Source organism: Artibeus jamaicensis, unplaced genomic scaffold, assembly GCF_021234435.1.
Source record: "Artibeus jamaicensis isolate MK-2021 breed Jamaican fruit bat unplaced genomic scaffold, CSHL_Jam_final scaffold_833, whole genome shotgun sequence".
Taxonomy (NCBI): Eukaryota; Metazoa; Chordata; class Mammalia; order Chiroptera; family Phyllostomidae; genus Artibeus; species Artibeus jamaicensis.
This window is the reverse complement of record NW_026522056.1, coordinates 23,351,526-23,374,383: the sequence shown is the minus strand read 5'-3', so window position 1 is coordinate 23,374,383 and position 22,858 is coordinate 23,351,526. Positions and strand designations below refer to the sequence as shown.

General features: G+C 43.2%; 1 protein-coding gene across 4 annotated transcripts in view; it reads left to right on the top strand.

The window, feature by feature from the left end:
* Window positions 1-22,858, top strand: part of TENM3 (teneurin transmembrane protein 3) — a 558,635-nt gene that overhangs the window by 494,336 nt on the left and 41,441 nt on the right. For all 4 annotated transcript variants that reach the window (XM_053659855.1, XM_053659853.1, XM_053659856.1 and 1 more), the window contains 7 exons: window positions 493-709; window positions 1,694-1,813; window positions 2,588-2,849; window positions 7,377-7,644; window positions 8,939-9,082; window positions 13,337-13,586; window positions 21,685-21,917. In XM_053659855.1, coding sequence (XP_053515830.1) covers window positions 493-709; window positions 1,694-1,813; window positions 2,588-2,849; window positions 7,377-7,644; window positions 8,939-9,082; window positions 13,337-13,586; window positions 21,685-21,917 — 1,494 coding nt within the window. The remainder of the gene's footprint in view (window positions 1-492; window positions 710-1,693; window positions 1,814-2,587; window positions 2,850-7,376; window positions 7,645-8,938; window positions 9,083-13,336; window positions 13,587-21,684; window positions 21,918-22,858) is intronic.

Below are 22,858 nucleotides of genomic sequence, written 5' to 3'. Positions count from 1 at the left end.
CTATTTTGTGTTGATTTGTATTGGCTTCATTTCACAGACTGTTATTTTCTGACCCTTTCCCAAATCAGAACTTCACCTTCTGTAGGTCCCCATTTATTTACCATGCACACTTACTACAATAGTTCCTAGTGCGCTTTCTCCAAAATATAGAAGGCTTGAGTGATCACACTTAAAACTAATCCATATTACTTCGTGCCACTAATAGACTGTCCTAATTAGTGATTTTGTTTATTTCTTATTCAGAATCAACATATGATTCTTTTCGGCCATCTCCAATCTAAACATTTACTTTATACAAAAGCAGCTGCAAGGGTTGTGTTTATATTTCATCTGTTTCCAGAAAGTGTACCTCATAGGACTTACTCTCAGATGGGGGGGTGGGGGAAGGAAACAAATTGTTTGATGTGAAAAAACCGACCCCCACACAAAACACATTCCACGGCACCGCGCCGGGAGGGGAACTCTCTCACCGGTTTGTGTTCCTCTCCGCAGATGGACTCGTCGACTGCATGGACCCTGACTGCTGTTTACAGAGCTCCTGCCAAAACCAGCCCTACTGCCGTGGACTGCCTGATCCGCAGGACATCATTAGCCAAAGCTTACAATCACCGTCTCAGCAAGCTGCCAAATCCTTCTATGACCGAATCAGTTTTCTTATAGGATCTGATAGCACCCACGTTATCCCTGGAGAGAGTCCTTTCAATAAGAGGTTAATGCTTCTTTCCCTCATACAGATTCGTAGGGGTAGCAACAGTTCCATGAAATGCTGACAACTGGGAATCTGAGGACAGGGCTTTTTTAAATATGGTGTTTCCTCTTTCGGCAAATGCCTCGCAAAGTTTGGCGTTTCAAGCACTTTTGACACGATTCACACATTTAGTCAATTTCAGTGCCTGCAGCATAACAGGACATCCCATTAAGGAGTCAGTAAATCTTCATTTAACTAGTTAGCACAGTTGGAAATGTTTCCAAAGAAGCAGTGAAAAGACCCCAAAAGGCAGAAGAGAAGTGCCCTTTTTTTTAGCTGAGCTCACTAAATAATATAAATTATGAATGAGTGGAACGGAACAGCTGACAGCCCGGCCGTAGGATCGCAGGAGCCGTGTGACTGGTGCTTTCCAGAGCAGTAATGACCTGAGAGTAAACCCATAAGTGAAGGCAGGTGTCTCGCCTCTCACTGAGCAGGGAAGGTGATTTCCTGTCGAACTCTTGGGTCTGCAGCAGTTTCTGGGCATTAATGCAGTTAGACCCAGCAGCTGATTAAAAGTCGTTGTGCAAGTGTTCCTTATTGCCCCCTTAAATCTTGTACTTCTTGGTCCTCGCAGATTTACAGGTTGCCTCGGAATTAATTGGAAAGTATACTTTTCTTCATGTAAGCACCAGACATGTGATTTATGAAAAAAAACCAGCAATTTATAATTTTTAAATTCATCTCTAAAGTATTGCTTTGGATAACTCTCCAAAACCAGCTTGCAGTGAATTAAAGCCCAGGGTGAATCACTAGGCATTGAGAGAATGTGAATTACACTGAATTAAAAGGGACATTGTCTGGGGAGTATTTCAGTCTGGTTTTTGTGAGTGATGATTGCGTGCGATACCGTTACTGTATCTCGAGGTTGAATTATCTCTCCATCATCATCCTGCCGTCCTGAGAAGACAGACGTTCATTCTGCTTCCTCTGCATTTCCCGCAGCCTCGCGTCCGTCATCAGAGGCCAGGTGCTCACTGCCGATGGGACCCCACTCATCGGAGTCAATGTCTCCTTTTTCCATTACCCAGAATATGGGTATACCATCACCCGACAGGATGGCATGTGAGTCCGTCCTGCACTGTCTGTGCTTGAAGTGTTGTAAGTGTAAGAACTAGGCAGTCTCCTATCACCCAGCATGTTTTATCGCCCCTTGTAATACAGAGGTACAACAACTTCTAGACTCCAGAAATCTGGGACAGTCATGTAGCAGAAATTTAGAGTCCTGTATCCATAAACCTCTTCACAAGTTGATTCCATTTTCTAAAGCACGATGACAGTGTTGCGGGTTTTTAAAAGATTTTATTTATTTATTTTTAGAGAGAGGGGAAGGGAGATAGGGAGAAATATCAATGTGCGGTTACCTCTAGTGCACCCCCTACGGGGGATGTGGCCCACAACCCAGGATGTGCCCGGACTGGGAATCAAACCGGTGGCCCTTTGGTACACAGCTCACACTCAATCCACTGAGCTACACCAGCCAGGGTTCATGTTGTGATTTTGAACGTTCACAGTTGGAAAAGATTCTTGATGAAATATCCAGGAGTAACATTGCACAGTGCGTACAACCTAAGCTGAGATGATTGTGAAGAAGGAGTAGGTGGGTAGATAACAAAGCGAATTTAGAAAATGTTAATAAATAGGCAAATCTAAGTGTAGGGTATATGAGTGTTCGTTGGCCAGTTCTTTAATGACCCTGTAGATTTGAAGCTACTTTGTATAAAATTTGGGGGGGAAGTTGATTTTCTTTGTAAAGCACTTTGATTTAAGGAGGTCAGATAGTTTGGAGTCGTTACCTGGGACCCAGACAATTCACTGGGCATGTCTTGTTTTCTTTAGGTTTGACTTGGTGGCAAACGGCGGGGCTTCTCTCACCCTGGTGTTCGAACGGTCCCCATTCCTCACGCAGTATCACACGGTGTGGATTCCCTGGAATGTCTTTTATGTGATGGACACTCTCGTCATGAAGAAGGAAGAGAACGACATTCCCAGCTGTGATCTGAGCGGGTTCGTGAGGCCAAATCCTATCATTGTGTCATCGCCTCTGTCCACCTTCTTCAGATCTTCCCCGGAAGACAGCCCCATCATTCCTGAAACACAGGTAGAATGTTCTAGCAGGCAGCACTTTCAAAGAAACTGTTTCCAGATCATGTGGTTTCCGAAGAATGTGTAAAAAGGGTGGCAGCATTCGAGTGCCATTCTAAATCATTCCGTAGGACAAACTATAGGATGTGGCGTGCACACACAGAACAGGCATTGTTAGGGTAGCGTATCTAGTTCTTTCTTAAAAATCTACTCAAAATTACTTTTCTTCAGGGCATACCTGTATGTATTTAATAGTTGTATCCCAGTGGAAAAACAGATTAAACTCAACAGCTAATCATATCTGTGCTGGTTTATTCTCTCACTGGACAGGGTTTCTAGCGCCCGCCTGTGGCAGACCTCCTGACCGGCTCGCTGCAGGTTCCCTTGTGCATGGTCATCCCTCTCAGTAACTGACCATTCAGTTTTTACTGTGAATAAAAAATCTTTTCAAGGAGGTTATTTCTGACAGAAAATGTTCATGAATTTTCTGAAGATAATATTTTTAAAACTGGAGTTCTTAAGTCTATAATTCGTGAATCAGAAAGCTCTCTTCTCCACAGGTTAAAAAATCTAATAATTATCTTTAAAATGGCCATGTTTTCACTGTTCACTTTACCTAATGAAATATGTGGATGCTGTTTTCTTTCCTATGTGTTTCCAATTAGAACTACTTTCAGATTTGCAAGGCAGGACATTCAGTATAGTAATGATGGTCTTTATTCATAAATAGCTAAGGGAAAATACGTGGTCTTTAAAATTTAACAGCACATGTCAGCTTTGTCACATTCATTCTTCAAATATTTGTTGAATTTTTGTTTTGTATCGGGTGCCGTCAGAATGTGACAGATTAGAACATCAGTCAGAGGAAGTACCTGCTTCCAAGGAGTGTAGCAGCTAATAAGGAGAGAAAGAGACAGCCAATGTATAAGTATATGTCAGGCTGTGAATAAGACATTGTAAAAAACAAAGCAGGATGAAGTGGATGGAGGGCAGTTTTGTAACGTGTGCTTTGGGAAGCTCTCATTGATGACATATTTCAGCAGAAATTTTAAGTGAAAGAAGAAACCTTAAAAATAGAAGCATTCCAGGCAGGGCCAAGAACAAGGGCAAACGCTCTGAGGGAAGCGCTTGCCTCACTGGCTCTCGGAACGGCAGAGGCGCCAGTGGGTGGGGCTGGGGCGAAGGGCGCAGCTCAGGAACAACAAATCATTGAAGACCATGCACGGCGAGAGTAAGAGCGTCTTCCTTCGAGTAATTGGAAGGCAGTGGAGGTCGAAACGAGGAAACCAGTCAGAAAGCAGTCTCAGTAGCCAACAGCAGAAATGATAGTGGCCTGGCCAAAAGTGCTCGGGGTCGAGGTGGTAAGAAGCGGTCCTACGACAGTGGAGACCAGGAAAGGGATTCAAAGTGAAGATGTAAATTTGGGAGTCATCAACTTTATAGATATACTTAAAGCATAGGATGAGGGAATAGACAGAGAATAGAAGTAAGCCAAGAATGTCTAGGATAACAAAATATGGCAAATGCTCTCGGGCTAATATGATGCAGAAGAAACGCCTTGCTCATTTACTGCATAACATCGAGCAGACTTTGAATAGACACTTTCAGAGACTCGCTGTAACGTACTCAGTGTAGTACTCCCTCCCCAGGGTCCACATGCAGTAACCGAACTCGTTAGCCAGTCCAAAAATAGCCTTAACCGACAGGCAGTGTCTGTCTGCAGGTGGCAGATTTCTAGCAAACCAAATCATTAAAATAGGCCTCAAATCCACAGTTCCTGGAACACATGAAGGGTTTTTATTTTCCGTTCCATCATATAGACAGGAAAATCTACTGAGAGCCTATTAGGTACCAGGTATTCTGCTAGGATAAAAAGAATGGTAAGACACGCATCCTGTTATGCTAAGTATGATAAAGATTTGAATGAAGAATTGCGGGAGTTCAGAAGAGAACTCAGTTCCTAAGGAGCCAAAGAAGGCGTCCCCGAGGAAGTTGGCTTTGAGGCTGGAGAAACTGTGTGAGCCACCGTGCGGTGGTGAAAACAGATGATGCTGCGTGAAAACTGGTGAACAACGTACGTGTAGGTCATGTCCGGAGGAAGATCGGGGCCGGAAGTCAAGATGGAGACCTTGAATTCTTTAGACCAAGGGAGCTCGGGGACCAGCGAAGTTTTCCCAGCATTTCTCTAACGCTGACTCCAGTGACAAAAATGCCTGATGACAGAAGGAGGCAGAGAGATCTGTGAAGAGCTGGTGGTCGCCACATTTTCATACACACCCAGCGCACAGATGGACGGGGCCCAGGGCAGTGGAGAAGAGGGGATGGACTAGACAGAGATTTGGAAGGTAGGACTGGCAGGAGAGAGCTTCTAACTAAGTGGCTACTGGGGCCCAGAATGGGGCTTTCGGATCACACAGCGACCAAAAAATGGGCAGAATGGCTTGCTTTTCCCCTCCGGTGGGATTGACTCTTCACACTAATACAGGATAGCATGTGGTCAGTTTAAGTGACTTGGGAGACACACATGTTTTGATGAGCTAAATTACAGACATTCATTCCATGAAAGTAGGTTAATGACGGAAAAGACAACAGTCAGTTATTAAAATTAGGATAGCACGTGGTATTTTGAAATAGAGATGCAACTCCCAGAAGGTCACGGGAAATACAGTCATGAAAGATTGCCTTATGTATACACAAAACCTGTCGCATTGAAGAGAAGTCATTTTGAAAATAAGTGAAGAGGAAATAAAGTTTATGCTTTAGGATCTCAGTGACTAGTATTTTCCAAGCAATTCAGGAGTCACAGAATCCGTTTTTCAAACTGACCCATCGATATTTCGCCCGAGTGATGGGAAAACACTGAGTTCTGTTTGGTTTGCTTACCTTATAGGCTTCAGTCCAACAAAAGTACTGCCAATCTAAATTAACTGCAGTGGTCTCCCTCTGTCTAATAGAGCTCTAAAAACTTTCTGCATGTTCAGAAACTGTTTTGCTTAAGACCATCTGTGGCTGGACTCAGGCAGTGTGTTCGGTCAAGGAGCCCCGGCTGTAATAAATGAGTCTATTACATACAGTAGAGCGATGCCTTCTGAATCCGTCCCATAGCATCGCCGTGTTCCTTCTCCTGCCAACACTGATCACCGACCAGGATGGAAGCCTGTTCAGTTCATTCTTTTGTGCCTCTTCCAACTGTTTGCTTGTTCCCATTGAAACCAACAGCTACACCCTCAGTATCTGGGTTTCTCCATAAGTTATTAAAATTGGGGGGTGGCAGGGGTACACCATCCCTACATTCTGTGTGAGAGCAGAGGGGGGGAGAGAAGCACTTCTGAACACTGCACCGTGTTCTACGATTTTCTAATGGGAAAGAGCCCTCCTTTAGGTCTGCCGGATGAGTCTTGATAGGGCCACCGAGGAATTCTGCATAGAATTTCCTGAAAACGCCAGACAATTCTCCACAGAGAATTGGGCCCCGGCCCTGGGGTGGGCCCCGGCCCTGGTCTGGCACTCACATAGCCCTCACACTCTGTGTAGCAAGGCTCGAAGAAGCTGCCAGTATCCACCAAACCAATGGGAGCATTAGTAAGGAGAATCGGAAAATTTTAGGAAGACTTCTGTGTACTATGTAAAATATATTTTTCAAAGTAACTCAGTAATGTTTTGGCATGATGTGTTTTGCATACATCAGTATAAATTTGTGGGCATTGATTGAGCCCGTCACACTGATAGGTAAATTGTGGGGTTAAGACTATGATATTTTTTAAATGTATAAAGAAGATAATTCTTATTGCAGGTAATCATATTAACTTTTTACAGCCCGGTTTCACTTCAAAAGGTATATAGTGTCTTTTGCATGCATTCAATAACACATGAGTTGTTTGTGGGGAGATATTTCACGCATCTTTCAATTATTAACTCATTTACCATCATACCGAAAATCAGCGGTGACTTCCAGCTTATTTAGCTGATTATGAGAATGTGCTATTTTTATATCACCTTTCATGGTGGATGTGGACCCTGTTATCACTCCTGCCTTTGTAAGTTGTGGCCAGCCAGCTGCTGAGGCCGCAGCAGAGGGCTCGTCCCTAACTGCGGCAGCTGGCAGGGGCCAGATCTTTGGCCCAGACCACGTCCCTGTCCTGAGCCCGCCAGCTTCCAGATGTCCGCTCCACCCCCCGGGGCCAGGAGGGGGAGGGATGCGTTAGAGAGGAGCCGCGGTGACCCTACACTAACAAGTCGGCGCGTGTCGCCCGGTGGGGCAGCCGCAGCGGCTGCTGCACCAGGAGCGGCACCTGCGGTGTGGAGCAGTAACACCTGAGGTGTGATGAAGTCCGAGTAGATGACAGGATGCTGTCCAGGGCAGAGCAGCCGGGCCAGCAACAGAGATGTATCCAATCGCTGAGTAAGGTAACAGCTCAAATGGCTGTTTGTGAACAGTGACTCCTCTGTCTCAGCTGCTCTACTCGGTTGTTTATTTTACATATGGTTTATCTGGGAGTTGTACGCAGTCACAGTTCGGTGCTTTCGCTCTGTGCAACCCTAGGTGCTGCATGAAGAAACCACGATTCCAGGCACAGACTTGAAACTCTCCTACTTGAGTTCCAGAGCTGCCGGGTACAAGTCCGTTCTCAAGATCACCATGACCCAGGCCGTCATACCCTTTAACCTGATGAAGGTCCACCTCATGGTGGCTGTGGTAGGAAGGCTCTTTCAGAAGTGGTTTCCTGCCTCCCCGAACTTGGCCTATACCTTCATCTGGGATAAAACAGATGCGTATAATCAGAAGGTCTACGGTCTGTCGGAAGCTGTTGGTAAGTTCCGTGTAAATTTACATGCTACCTCGAAAAAACCATCTTGATTCAGAGCTAACCTAAAAATAACTGCAACCCATGGAAGCCAGTGGGTGAGTGGGTAGAAAGATTGTCACAGGAAGGGACACACAGGTTGGCTTAAAGGTAACACAGGAAACAGGAATGTGTTGCGTCTGAGGAGAAACAATGTATCATCTCCGAGGAGGCCGAGATTATATTTTAGAAGCGTCTTCTGAAGGAGATTTCAGGTTGTCATATTTTTTCATGTTTTTTTCCTTTATTGCATCACTTTTTTATTTTCTTCTGTTTTAAAAAATAATTTTATCTTCCTCGCTTTCCTTACCTTTTTTTTTATCACTTTCTGTGTCTAACTGGTGTAGTTTCAGTTCATAGTGATGTTTAACAGGATGTCAGACATTTGTGCCTAACAATTATTTCAGCCCTTTGGATTATAAGGACTGGTCAGTTCAAGGAAAGAATATTTTTTATACATCAGTCAAACCCACTGTGTCACTGGGTGATAGGGACGTGGAATCGAAGTTTGACATGTTGAGATATACATAGAATAGCATCCAATTCAGGCTCCAAACATTGAAAACTAAGGAGAACATGTGCTTTACTCTATTAGTTTTTAATTTAACAAACACTAAATTCTGAAATTAATGTATAATTTGGACTTAAATAATTTAAATCAATCAGATAATTGCCCCTTCTTCCTTCATTTTGTTCTAAATTTCAAAAATCTATGTCTCCTTGTAAACTTTGAGGGTTTTTTCCAATCTGTTTATATTACTTTACTGTTAATGTCATTGTTTATTCCTGATAATGAGATAACATGGCTTTTTTATTGTATTGAATTTTACTTATTGTAAGTATTTTTCATAATACTCTTAGAAACTAAATAGCTCTAGTAATTCAGATAGCAAATATGATTTTTAGTGGTTATCATCTACTAGCCATGTGGGGCTGACTTATCTCAGATCATTACTGAATCATTTGCCCAACCTGAATTCATTCTGTACTGTGAACCCCTTGTGAAGAGTAGTTTGGGGGAGAAAAGATACTAGTTTCCATTCAATCGATACAAAAATAATATATGGAGGTCATATTTTTGGAAGAACATTTTTGATACAATTAAATCTTCTCATATAAAAAAAAATAAACATTGCCCATAAATAAATGGAAATAGGGTCTCAGAACACAATTGTGAAAAAAGTAGATTTTTTGAAATAATGGAAATAAGCTGTAGCTCCGCCGCACTTGACAGATGAACTCTGATCTGTGTTGGTTCCAGTGTCTGTTGGGTATGAGTACGAGTCCTGCTTGGACCTGACCCTGTGGGAGAAGAGGACTGCCATCCTGCAAGGCTATGAGCTGGATGCATCCAACATGGGCGGTTGGACGTTGGATAAGCATCACGTGCTGGATGTTCAGAATGGTAAGGTCCTGTCCACAGAGAGTTAACATCGCTCACCTTCAAAGGCATCATGTTGCAACATTCTATGTATGTGCTGGGATTAGAAGTAGTAGGCAAAAAAAATAAGGATACACAACTGACCTTTGAACAACACCGGGGTCAGGGACGCCAACCCCCTGCTCAGTGAAAAGTCTGCATATAACTTCTGACTCCCCAAAACTCAGCTGCTAATAGCCTACTGCTGACCAGAAGCCTTACCGAGAACTTAAACAGTTAACCTTTATGTTACATGTCATATATATATGTGTGTGTGTGTGTGTGTGTATATATATATATATATATATATATATATATATATATATATATATATCCTGCTGTATTCTTACAGTAAATTCAGCCAGAGAAAAGAAAATCTCATCAAGAAACATCATAAGGAAGGAAAATATATTGACAATATCATACATGTTTATTGAAAAAAATCTACGTATACATGGACCCGCACAATTCAAACCTGTGTTGGGGTCTTCCATGCTTTTAAAGTCCGTAACAGCCCAAAGAGGGAACTACATCATACTCTTCTAACAAATGTGTTGATGTTCATAGATTCATTACCAAAATAGTTCTCCCATCAGAACGTGAGCGACTGTCCTAGCGCTGCACTGAAGGGCGTCCTCACCGCGGATTCGCCCAGGACTGTCTGATGCCGCAGGAAGCCAATGACAACTCATTGTTGTCACTTCCGAGTGCTTTGGGAAGGTTTACCCAGAAGGGAGAGAAGGGGAGTTTTGTTTTAAGTAAATAAAAAATAAAAATCTATGTTATTTTACCAAACTGTTACTACTAGATCTTAACCCTTAGGTAATTAGTCTATTCTGAATGTCTAGATTTTTTTTCAGATCTGCATAGAGTGTACTTAAGGGAAAAAAATCCTTACACTCAAATTGGGTTACACAGACTGTTATTTGACTTTTTAAATACTAGGAAAAGATAAATGGACAATCTGAGAAGAAAGCAAGAATCCAGAATAAACCTTATAGTAGACTTTATAATACAAGTGGATGTGCTCTTGAAAAAACATATTTTAGCTATCACAACCCAAAAGAAAAAAATTACTTGCTAAATTGGACCAGCTTAATCTCACAAGGAATATTATTTATACTAAATAAATGCTGTTGTCTTTACATTCTGTCCTCATAATAGCTACATCTCAGATACTTTGTAAGTACTTTCTAGAAAAGCAGACTCTAAGGCAGTAACTCGACTCCCCTTTTGCAGACAGCCAGGGAAGATTTCAGTCTCAATGAAATTATCTAGCCTTGACTTTGCAGAGATTCCTGGACAGTTCAGAATATTGAATGTAGCAGTCAATACAAGTAAACATTTGACTGTGATTAATGGTCACTTTTTTAGATTAAGTTGCTTTGATATTTGTTTTTTTTTATTTTTACTTAATTAGGAGAGGGTGTATTTTCAGCCTCCAAATATACTAAATCTAAAGCAGTTTCCAAGCCAGGGCTAGTTGATACATTACCTTCCAAAGAGAATAGCAACTGAGCAAATCAATACTAAGAAAAAAACAAACAGAAAGCCCCTCGTGCCTTTCGCAGCTGTACTAAGCGCTGTTCCCTTTCTAACCGTGTCCTGCACATCAGGCTGTAGTTCGGTTTGCACCCCAGAAGTGTGGGAGCAGAGCCACTAGTCCCCGTTGAAGCACACACCTCGGTAAAGTGAGCCTCCCAGCCAAGGAGGATGGTGACCTCGTTCTGTCTTATCATGAGGTGTATGAGCAGCGGTAGCTTCAATGTGCAGTGTTACAAACACAAGGCTTCATCGTGGGCTTTCAGAATGCAGAGCCTGTGCCAACTCTGTGGGTTGCTGCTCTTGATTATTGAATACAATTATTGAAATTGTATTTCACACCATTGGACATACTGCTCTGTACCTTCAAAAGTTCTTTACAAATGGAACTCAGGGAGACCTCTCTAGATGCATTTGCATTACTCTGAGACTGCAGGGTCAAGTTCATAACCAATTAGCCCCAGGATCTCATCCACGAGATTACAAACCAAGAGGGAGGCTACAAGCAGAGAGCTCTAGGAATGTCCATACCTCTGTAATTCAATGCTGTTGTGATACCTATCAGTCAGTGTAGTATTCAGAGGGATTAAGAAAACTGCAGATATTCTGAGCATGTATGTATGATAAAATACACACACACACACACACTCTACCAGAATAATAATAGCTACCTTTTATTAAAATATCAGCTCAGGTGTAAAAAACTGGACTAGCCCAAATTCCGTCCTCCAAAAAACTGTCATAAATTATAAAATACATGTTATTCTGAAATGTGAGGTAACCTATTTGTGGAATGAACTGAATGTGATTTCAAATTGTATCCAAGAACAGTTTGACAAGCAGTGGCTTTTCAAAGTGACATGTGTCTAATTGAATAAACAAAGTGATTTGCAATCCTGACAAGGTGGATAAGCTATGGAAATACATCAAGGAAGAAGGGAAGGCAAAAATAGAGACAGTGACAGGTGTTCGTGTGGGCACCCTGGAACATGGAAATAAATGTTCTAACGTTCATCTTCCTATTCTGTCATAATAGAGGAGAACCACGAAGGACCAATTAATTGGTCACAGTAATGACTGAATGCATCAGGTGCAGAAGGGTGAAAGCTGGCTCGTAGAATTCTTCTGATGAGAATTATAGAAGTGGCTCTTAGAGAAAATTACAGTTTCAGAGTTATCAAATAATGTAATCACAGAAAGAAGGATCTTAGGTATCATTAACACATTCTTTGAATATTTAAGGCAAAATGCATCTGATCTATTGTTATGATCTAGCCCTACGTAGATGATTTTTCTTAAATATGGATAAACCTATTTTATCTTTCCTGATTTCCTTATGTGTGAATTTGCTATGATTGTTACATCACCCAAACAGCAAAGCATTAAAAAAAGGTAATCCTAGAATTCACCTCAAATGTGCTGAGCGATAAAGAGAACATTATTGTTTTGATCTCTTCTTCACTTTAACACTATTCCAAAGTGGAAGGAAAATACACTTTCTCAAGTTTCCTGGTGCACTTTCACGGGACTGGTTCTCTTCATAGTTCACCTGCTAAATAATATAAGCGTTGGCTTGGAGAACCGCTTTGTGATGTAGCACAGTCGGTAACGACTGTGTGTACAGCCCTCAGGTCAAAGCAGCAGGTGGTTTATGCAGACGACACATTGAGAAGGGTCACGAAGTGTGTGTGGAACAATGACAGCTGACGGGGCAGTGATGCGAGACAAGAATGGAGCCATTAATCTGTGCGCCGCGGCCATGATAGATGACTAAAATTAGACTCTCGACCCAAACCTACTTTCTAACTACGAAAATACTTTGTATTCATTTGGAATTTGTTCCCAGATTTTCATTGACAGTCATAAGGAAACAGATTGGCATTTTGTCCTCTTAAAATATCATTGACACTTTCATGCCATAAAGCAGAATCACTTTGAATAATTAATTAGCCCTTCCACAACAGTTTCTTTATGTTTGAAATTTTAAACATGCCTTCTTATATCAGACAAAAGTATAAGCATGAAGAATATTCTTTGATAGTATTGCAGAATAATGGAAGTCTGCTATATACGGTCTAACTGTGTTTTCCATAAAGTATTTTTAACTTAAAAAAATGATGAACTCTTAAGGAAGAAGAAATTCATATTACAGTGTGCATTTTACTAACTGGATTAATTTAGAATATTTTCAGCATCATTTAGCAGTCAGGTAAACTTGTTCGTCCCTAAAGAACATGATTTAGAACACGGTCTCCAACTTGGTTGATATTCGGATCTTCTGGAGAGTTCTCTAGAATCACAGTGCCGAGGCTGCCCCCACACCAAGTCAGTCGGTGAGATCCCAGCATCAGTAATTTTTTTACAGCTTCCCAGTGGGTGCCAATGTGCAGCCAGGTTTGAGAATCACTGATGTGGAGAATGTGGGTTTTCAATTTTTCTTGTTCTCCCTTTGTTTCTTTCACAGGCCATTCTTTAAATTCCTAACAGACAGCTTTTTTCATGGATAGTCTATGTATTTGACATACGATATTTTCCAGTAGGTGATTGAATGGAATGTTTTCCAACAGAACTTTAAAGAAAAGTCTCTCCGGGCCGAGCCTAACTAGCACTAAATTGAAGTTCGATCTCCAGTGAACCTCTTTGCTTTTCATCTTTACACTTTGCATTGTGAGAAAAAATGTGTTTCATTTCTTGTAGGCATACTGTACAAGGGGAATGGGGAAAACCAGTTTATCTCCCAGCAGCCCCCGGTGGTCAGCAGCATCATGGGCAATGGGCGGAGGCGCAGCATCTCGTGCCCCAGCTGCAACGGCCAAGCGGACGGTAATAAACTCTTGGCCCCCGTGGCGTTGGCCTGTGGAATCGATGGCAGTCTGTATGTGGGGGATTTCAACTACGTCCGCCGGATATTCCCTTCCGGAAACGTAACGAGTGTTTTAGAACTGAGGTATGTCTTTCCTTCATTTGGGATTTTAATGAAAACTAAACATGCCTTTTGTGGGGAAAAAATGGTAAATGTAATGTCCTAATGTATTTATTTAAACATGCCTTGCCAGTGTTTAAAATTCTCCCTAGAAAAAAAGGTTCATTTTGATTATAAAGTTAGGAAAAGCACAACACATATGAGTATATATGTTGCCGTAAATATATAAACAAGTATGAAGTCAAGTAGTATATAAAATATCTCACCAATTCCAGTGAGTGTTCTATTCTCTGGTAGGATAGAATTATGATATTTAGGTCTCTTTAGTTGTCTCTAGAATAAATAATCACGTGATATATACTGGTAGTCTTTTATTTCAGTGTTTGAAATTAAGGCATAAAATATTTTCCTACAATTATTTCCCTATATTAGTAGCCATAATGTCAATAATTAAAGTAACAAATTGTTGTCTTTGCCTTGTTCATTTAAATGTGATTATCAGAATCATTCTGTTCTGTAAATTATTTGAGAAGCCTTGACCTACAAAGTGTATTTCCAGTGTTATTGCTGCTTTAGTTGGCAATTCTCCATACAAAGAATTAAGATCTCAGTATTCAACTCATTATACTTTAGAAGCCTTTTCTAACTGTGCTTTTTTTCACCTTCTTTATCTGCTTCCACCAAGAAATAAAGATTTTAGACATAGGTAAGCATCTTGCTTAAGGGCTATTGCATATTTCAAACGTTCTTTTCTCATTCCACTCTGATTCTCTGACATTTTTTCCTGTCACCCTTTTGTCATGAGAGGGGGAACTCGGTATCACAGAACGTCTAAGGAATTAAAACCACTTAAAGAACGAACATTATGTGATAGATTGCAAATTATATCGTGTAATGGAATCTGAAAAGTATTTTCAAGTCAATAAGTAAATTTTGATTCCCCAAAATTATTATAATGAACATCTTTGTATAACAAAAAAATATTCCTAAACTGTAGTTCCTGACTCGCATCATCTAAGCCACATGGACCAGAACAAAACTGGAAGCACGGGAGAGTTTACTTTGGCCAACAGCCGAGGCAGCTCCTGGGTTATTGGGCCCAAAGCTTATTCAGTAGAGGGAACTCTACTCAAAGAAAAGAGTCTCAAAATATTTTTACTTTGGCAAGTTTTTAAAAAACCCAAGATGGTGTGAACTTGTTGCCAGAGCCATAGCTGGACTTGGAAGGAACTCAAACGAGTTCCTGGTAAATCTATTAACTTCCTGGTAAGTCCGTCACTGCTGTAGTTTATATTTGCCTTGGGTTGAGAGAGTTACCACAATGGAGTTTGAAGCAGTAGTGCTTCGGTTGACTTCCGTTTGGGGGGGAGGACTTTCCCTCTGAGCCCCGGATGAATCCAGGTGAAGCAGATGCAGAGACCCCAAAACTTCCCAGACTCTGTTTGCTGTGTAGGCATAGCTGGGGCAGATACGGGAAGAGCTCATGTAAGGACGCTTTCCACTAAAAACGTTCTTCCAGGGAGCAGAAAGGGGGAAACCACTTGTTTTAAATTAAAGCCAGCGAAGAGCAAGACAGATTGGATGTGCTCGATCCAGTCTGGCCATTCCAACAACACCTAACGAAATGGTATCGGATGGGAACATGTGCAGTAGTTCACCTGGCTTCCTGAGATTAGTATGGCAACGTAACCCACTTAAACTGTTGTTAAAGAGGTTGACAACCAGGAAATCAAATCCAAAGTTCTCCTGGAAAAAATGGGTGGCTGCTACATGTCACTGGGACCAGGCAGGGGCCCAGGACCCCCTCTCCAGGTCCCCCGTGGATCTGGCTGGCACTGCCAGTGAGCAGTTCAGCCACGTGCTGAGATTAAAATTGCTCCAGACTCCTGCACGCGCAGAGCTGGGCTGTGAGAAACCGCAGCAGAACATCCAAACTGTTCTGGCCTTGCCTTCTTCGTAGCTGTGGAGGGAAGTGGAAAGACAAACAGGCACCCACTGCTGCTCACTGTGGAAAAGCTGGAGGCGCTGCAGAAAAGCGATCAAAGCAGCTGCCTTTTAACGAGCAGGCCTCTTGCACGCCAGGCACGCTGCCAGATCCTCCCCACACACACACTGCAGGACTGCAGGGCCACACCACAGGCCTGGGGCTACACGGGACAAGCTGGGGCCCAAGGAGCTCCCATGTCTTCCCTGAGATACAGAATGCAGAGATGAGGAGCAGAGATTTGAACCAAGCCGAAAAGAGTGTTCTTTCCCCTGTACCACAGCCAGTGTCTATGGCTCCAAATGGCTAGGTTTCCACGGGGTAACTCCCTGGGTATTCAAAACGCTAGCTTTATTTCATAATCATTTGACACGTTAATTGGCACTATAATTTCTTTCTCAGGAAAAAATCTATGCACTTAGAGCTGCATTATTATTAACAACACTTTATAAAATGAACTCATGATGTACTAACTCATGGTGTTTGGCAGTGATACTCATTGTAACCCTTCTCTCATGATCTTCTGTCCCCTTTTTCCTCTGTATGTCATCCTGGCTTCACGTGTGTGCCATGCATGTACATGCACAGCTTGGGTTTTGTATTGATGTCTGTGGTTACTAAAGCCACCGTCCCTGGTCACTTACCCTGTGCTGGGCACTTTGACAAGCTGTCGTAGCAGACCAGGTCTGTGCTCTCAGAACTGAACAGTGGAGTCGTGGAGAGGAGATAGACATGCAGCGGATTAAAAGTACCAATATCATTCTTTGACGTTTGATCATACCCACAGCTTCTGCTGGGACAGTGTAATTCTGGGGATGGGGGCGTCACTGGGAGGTGGCAGTGTGGTGAGGAAATGGTCCCTCCCAGGGTTAGTATTTGATGAAGGTGAAAAGCTACACTCTGCCGGGGTGGCACAGCCGGGAGAGAGGAGGGTGCAGTCAGGATGCAAGAGCAGAGAGCAGGTCAGGTCATCGAGGTCTGGGAGAGCGGTGAACAGATGTGGCGAGAGGTCTTAGACCCACCTGGATGTGAGTGGGGACTCATTGGCAATAATGAGGAGTTCAGGGAGAGAGGCAGGTGAGGGCCAGGTTGCTGAGGACCCTGCGTGCTCTGAGGAGGGACTCTTCCCTGTCAGGGTGACGGACACAGCAGGAAGCCATTTCCCGATCTTGTGCGTGATGGCGGCACACGCACATGGCCTTGTAGGGAGATGACCCTGGTGCCCGTGTTCGGGCTGGTTTGACGATGACTGAGAAAACCGTGAGATGCCAGGTGCCTGAAAGAGCGGGGCTGTCAATGAAGGAAGCCAGCCGATAGGCTGAAGAAGCTCGGGGAATGGAGACACCATGCATGGGCGACAAGGAACAGGGTGACACAGAAAATGTCCGACGTTTTTGAGCCCCAGTCATCAGATGACAAAAATTATTGACAAAAACGGAGATTCCGTTAGCTTCATCACCCGTTTATCAAAATTTTGATTGATTAGTTAATTGATTACACGAAACCAAGATACTGGAGCACACTGGAACTTCTCGATTTAGCTTAAAAAATGAAAATTCTTTTTAGGTGCTTTTTCCTCTTCTCCCCCCCCGCCCCCAAGATCATTTTCCCTCCCTGGCTGGTGGGACCCTGCCTGGCTTGCTCCTTACCCCTCCTTCCCTGGCTAGTATAAAAGTCACGAAAGACATCCAAGTGGGGGACAGGAAGAAAAGTAAATTGAACAACGGTCAACATCTGTAGAAATGACCAGGACAGTCCATTGTTCATGACTCAGTGAAATATAAAAATGCTTCCGGTCCTCTTCCTGTGTTTCACACACTATCAACAGCCTCATTAACTGGACTAGTAGGGGACTAGTTAATAAAAATGTTCATTGATAAATATCAAAATGCAGTCTTACTATTTTAAAATTCAGAGTATCCTGTCATGCCCAAGATAATAAGAACTACTGGGATATTATGTCAAATAAAAGTAGCTAGCTGCGCTTTAATGAACAGATACAAATGCTGCTCAATCAACATGTTAAATTTTTTATACAAGTAGAAGCTTCTGAAATGCTTAAACAATAAGTTTCTCTTAAATATGCTAAAATCTCTCCCTGTGATGCTTCAAGTATTAGTTTGCTAACAAACCCTTTTTATAGGTAGCAAATTTTAGCTCATCCCTGTTCCAATTCTTAAAAGTTCCAAAGAAAGGAACTTAAATTAATTAACTAATACCAGCCAAGGGGCATTTAAACATGTAGGTCTAAAAATCAACGCTGTGAATTTTATATTGCCAATTAAAAGATCAAAGGAAGGCTGGTCACTGGTCTGTGAAACGGAAGCAATTAAAGTTTGGATACAAATTATAAAAACTTGATTCAGCACTTTCTCTTGACTTAATATTTAAGAAAGTCAAGCGGACACAGAAATATCACACCCCCAAAGCCCTGCTCTCAATAATGTCAACCGAGTGTGAGTAGCCAGGAAATAGATAGCTTACTTCTATGTATAAATATAATTTATGCTTCTTCAAATGTTTTGTGTTCTGAAGGCCACACACAGTTTCCAACTAAAAAGATAAAAGTGCTGATTATGGCTCATTCTTTGCTGCTACTTGTCTAGTCCGAGAGGCTGAGTTGTAGCACAATGTGAGCAAATCTCATCTGCGTTTGCCCCTGGTTGTGTCTGAACGAGTAAAACCTTGGAGCCAACGGCTGGGTGATGGTGGTCGTCTAGGGCAGTTCTGGAGGAGTTAAGAGTCAAGGTGCAGTGTTCCAAAGGTCGAACCTTGAGCTCCATTTGATTTTGCTTCTCTGAGTCGAAACTTCAGTCAGTCACACGGAATGGTCGTCCAGCTACCAGCAGTCTGTTCCCAGGCGGGGTTGCCACACGTTTTCACACGAGGTCAGTTATGATCTAAAAACTCCCCACCCATCTGCACCCACACACTGGCCTGTCTGGGGCTTGGCCTTTCCCGAGGTGAGAGTAAGCACTAGCTCACCCCGTCAGGAATCTCAGGCCCTTTGCCAATAATAAGCTCAGAGCTCCTCAGCCGCCAGGTTGTCAACAAAACATTTCCAAGGTCACGAGTTTGTTTTGTCATTCTGGTTTTTGGTGTTTTGTTTGGGGGGGGTTGCTTTTTTGTTTTTTAGTGCTTCAGGTTGGATCCCTCTCCTCGTTTCAGAGGGGCAGGCCCTGACAAGCAGCTGTGGGCGGCTGCCCTGGGGGGCAAAGACTCAGTCCATGCCTGCGGATGCTTCTGTGGGCCACGTTTTGCTGCCCTGGGGTCACACGCTCCTCCACGTTAGGTCTTCTGGACAATAGAGGAATGCAAAACTAGAACTTTCATCGGCAGACATTTGTAAAACCATTGACCTCTGTTGCTTGGTTTGGAAATTTCCATCTTCAAAGAAGGAGAGGCATCAGGACAGGAGAGAGCAGCCAGCAGCACCGTGTCGGACACTGCCACGCCGCTGTCCCACTGGGGTAACGCGGACGCCAAGAAAGGCACAGCTTATGCCCCTCACATGTCTGTCCATGATTTTCGCACCAAGAAAACTCACACGTCACAGCTGAAGAGCATGCCACGGCTCCTCCAGCTGGCCGCTGAGAAGTCCGTGGCTATTTTTCTCAAAATGAGCGCTGTCACGAGAATGTTGTCCAGTGTAGATCAGACCGAAGCAGATACGAGAATAGCTCACGCTTGTTGGGGGCTATGTGGTAGCCCTGTCTCACCGGCGTTGGTGCCTGTCTCCCTCCGAGCGGCCCGTGGAATGTGGGTGATTATTATCACCTCGCGGGGAAGGAACCGGAGACAGGACAGTTACATAACCTGCCCAAGGTCACACAGGTAGTGACAAAGCGAGGGTTCAAACACAAGCAGTCTGGTTGAGAAGTCACGCTCATAGGTATACACACCTGACCAAAAATACTGATAAATGTGCGTGCACTCATTACGAATATACGATCACTCATAATTGGCATATAATCACAGCGTGAGGGAACCCTAGAGATGTTTCTCCAGTGCTGTGTCTTCCGAAGCCAACCCAGCCGGGTGGGGTCGCAACTCTGTCACCCGCTACAGGTGCCTGAAAGACCATGTCTGTGAACATCAGACTGTCTCTGGGGGAGGGGGAGGAACGTCTGTAATGTTGTTCTGAATCTTTATATTGATATGTGACTTTCACTTCATTACAAAGTAATAAACTGCCACATTACAGAGCACAGTCTGTCTTGCTGCATTTAAAATGCCAGGCATCTTGGGGAAATGATATAATAACACTTAGCACAGCAAGTTTGATCATTTGGCATAACCCAGAAGTTCTGAAATGTTTTTATTTCAAATGACTTGCCTCCCTTTATGAGTTCTTCCTTTGACTGTTCACCCTTTCACACGTATTTGCACACACAAGGCCTCTCGCTCTAATCTGTCCCTTATCCCTGAAAGATATTCAAGATGAGAAATCAAATTGGAAGGCGTCAGGCCTTGATGTTCTCAGTGTTTCTCTGTGTCAGCAACATCACGGCCGAGGGGCCACGGCGGGTCTCCACCAATGTGGGCTCCCTGTTATTTTAGCAATGGCCTCTAACAGGAGCGATAAAGTCCTTGCCACCACTGAAAAGGAAGAGCAGTGAGAATTGCCTTGTTAGAACCTACCACGTAATGAGAAAAACAGCCACACTGTTATTTAGAATAAACACTTTCATAGAGGTAGATCGATACCACACATTTTAGAGAGACACACAGAAGATACGTGGAAAGAAGCATATAATGTGTGTGTGTGCGTGCACGCACACGCGTGTGGAGAGAGAGGGTGAGAGACAAGAGTCAGTAAAACCAAGGTTGGCACCAGGAGGTACATGGGACTTGCTAGATTCCTGTCTGGTGACTGATATCCTTGTTGGGACACCCTCTTTTAGAAGGCGTCCCAACAAGGGACACCTTCCCCTCTTTTTAGAATTACGTTTAGGAAGCACTATTTGCACGTGGTTCAAAATTACATTAATTCTAAAAAGGTGGGGCTGCGTGTAGGGAGCTGTCATAACTAGTCCATGTGTTGACACTGTTGGTCCTACCATTTGTTACAGGGAACGGGACTCAAAATATTATATGTTTGCTCCACTTTGTAGTTCTAAAACCGAGGGACTATGTTTTGTGAACCAATATTCGCATCTCACAAATGCATAATGCACGGGTTTTGGAGAGACCTCGTGCACAGACTTTAAACATAAAGCTGATGGACCCGCCATTCTGACGCACTCTGGTAGCCACCTGCACTGGAAATCCTCATCTTGGTATTTAACCCCATAGCTCGGGAGACACGTGGTGACTGCATCAGGTGACTGTGCTGGATTAGGACACAGCAGCCAAGACAGACACAGGGCTACGTGTGGTTGAGGGGCAGGTGTTCTCGGTTGGATTGAGTTTTATGGGGAGGAAGCAGGAAAACCCCTGCAATGAGGGGCAAGTGAAATGACCCAGAGATTGGACTTCAGCCAAGGGGGAGACAGCTGTACCCTCCCCCTTCTCCCGGAGCAAAAAGTGTGTCTGTCACTCAAGGGCAGTGATTAAATGGCTTTGCATCAGACCAAAAAGATTCAGAGAACTTGCTTCGGTGTTTTGGGCTAGAAATGTATCGCCTTCTAAAAATAATTATTTTTAAGATGACTGTTTTAATCAATATTCAGCCCTGGCTGCTGTGGCTCAGTGGATTGAGCGCCAGCCTGTGAACCAAAGGGTCGCTGTTTCAATTCCCAGTCAGGGCACGTGCCTGGGTTGCAGGACGGATCCCCAGTATGCGGTGCATGAGAGGCAACCACACATTGATGTTTCTCTCCTCTTTCTCCCTCCCTTCCCCTCTCTCTAAAAATAGATTTTTAAATATTTTTAAAAAATAAATAAATATTCAAATCCTCAGCAACAGGCAAGGACAGAAACCAGTCCTATCAGAGGTTGCTGCCGGTTCCATTAAGTGTTTCTCACAGGCCATGGTTGAACTCGCTGCTTTTCTTCCCACGCCCGGTAATGGATGGGTTACGCTCTGCAGCCGGTTTCTCACATCGGGCTGAGCCCTAAACTCCGGTTGTGCTTGCAGTCCCACTGCGTGTCAGGAGTGACTCTGTCCTGGTGCTGACGTCTGACCCTTCCTTACAGCAGTAACCCAGCTCACAGATACTACCTCGCCACCGATCCGGTCACAGGGGACTTGTATGTTTCGGACACCAACACCCGCAGAATTTACCGCCCAAAGTCGCTGACGGGGGCGAAAGACTTGACCAAAAATGCTGAAGTCGTGGCAGGGACAGGGGAGCAATGCCTTCCGTTCGACGAAGCCAGATGCGGGGATGGGGGGAAGGCTGTGGAAGCCACGCTCATGAGTCCCAAAGGTACTGACATTTACCAATTTGGGGATTCTTTTATTTAAAAAAAGGGGGGAGAAAATCGAGTTAGCGCCTGATTGTGTATAATGCTGAGTCTAACCTCTTATGCCCAGCTGTGTACTGGAATGCTGTCTCACACCTAGTGTTGGCAAAAGCCGTTTAGCCTGAAACTGCTAGAATCCTAAGTTGATTTTACAGTAAATATTGGGTTCTTGGTATTTTTTATTGTCATTCCACTTTTTTCAACTTTTTGAAGAATAAAGCAGCTACTCTCTGTTATTCAGGTCACATCCTGTTAAACGTCAGAGAAGTGCCCAAATTCTTTCATTGTCCCGGAATTTCTTTGTCTTCAATGGGTCCCAAGCCTCTTTAAAAACCATCACTAAGCAACCCTATTAGCCCTTGCCCAGCTTGGAGCTATTAAACTTTTGTTTCTATGCCATGGGAAAAAATGCTTGCTGTGAGGAATTTCTGGAGGTAACAAGGGCTAAAATTCTATGTGATAAAGGTTTCTAGCTTTTAAACCAGTTGGGACTGACTCCTTGCTCATGTATTATGCCATTCATTTCAGTGTTTTTTTGGTTGAGGGCTTTATTATTTTTCATTATAGCTAGCAACAATTGTGTGAACAAGGACTGGAAAAAAGTATTTGTTGTGCTGAATTATTCATAATAGCAAATTTCACTGTAACAAGGTCAACAAAACCCTAACCTTGGCTTAGATCTATTTTTGTTAGAATATACTAGTTACTCTAAGTTCAGTGTAACCGAATTTGACCTATTTCTATCATTTGCAGGCAACAACATTATACAGATATTCTGAGTTTATATTTAAAATACAAGTCCCAAGTATCTGATTCACACACAAAGTGGGAATTCTTACGAATCTGGGTTATTTCTTTCTTACAATTTTACATGCGTTTGTATTGTAAATGTGCCTGTGTTGGG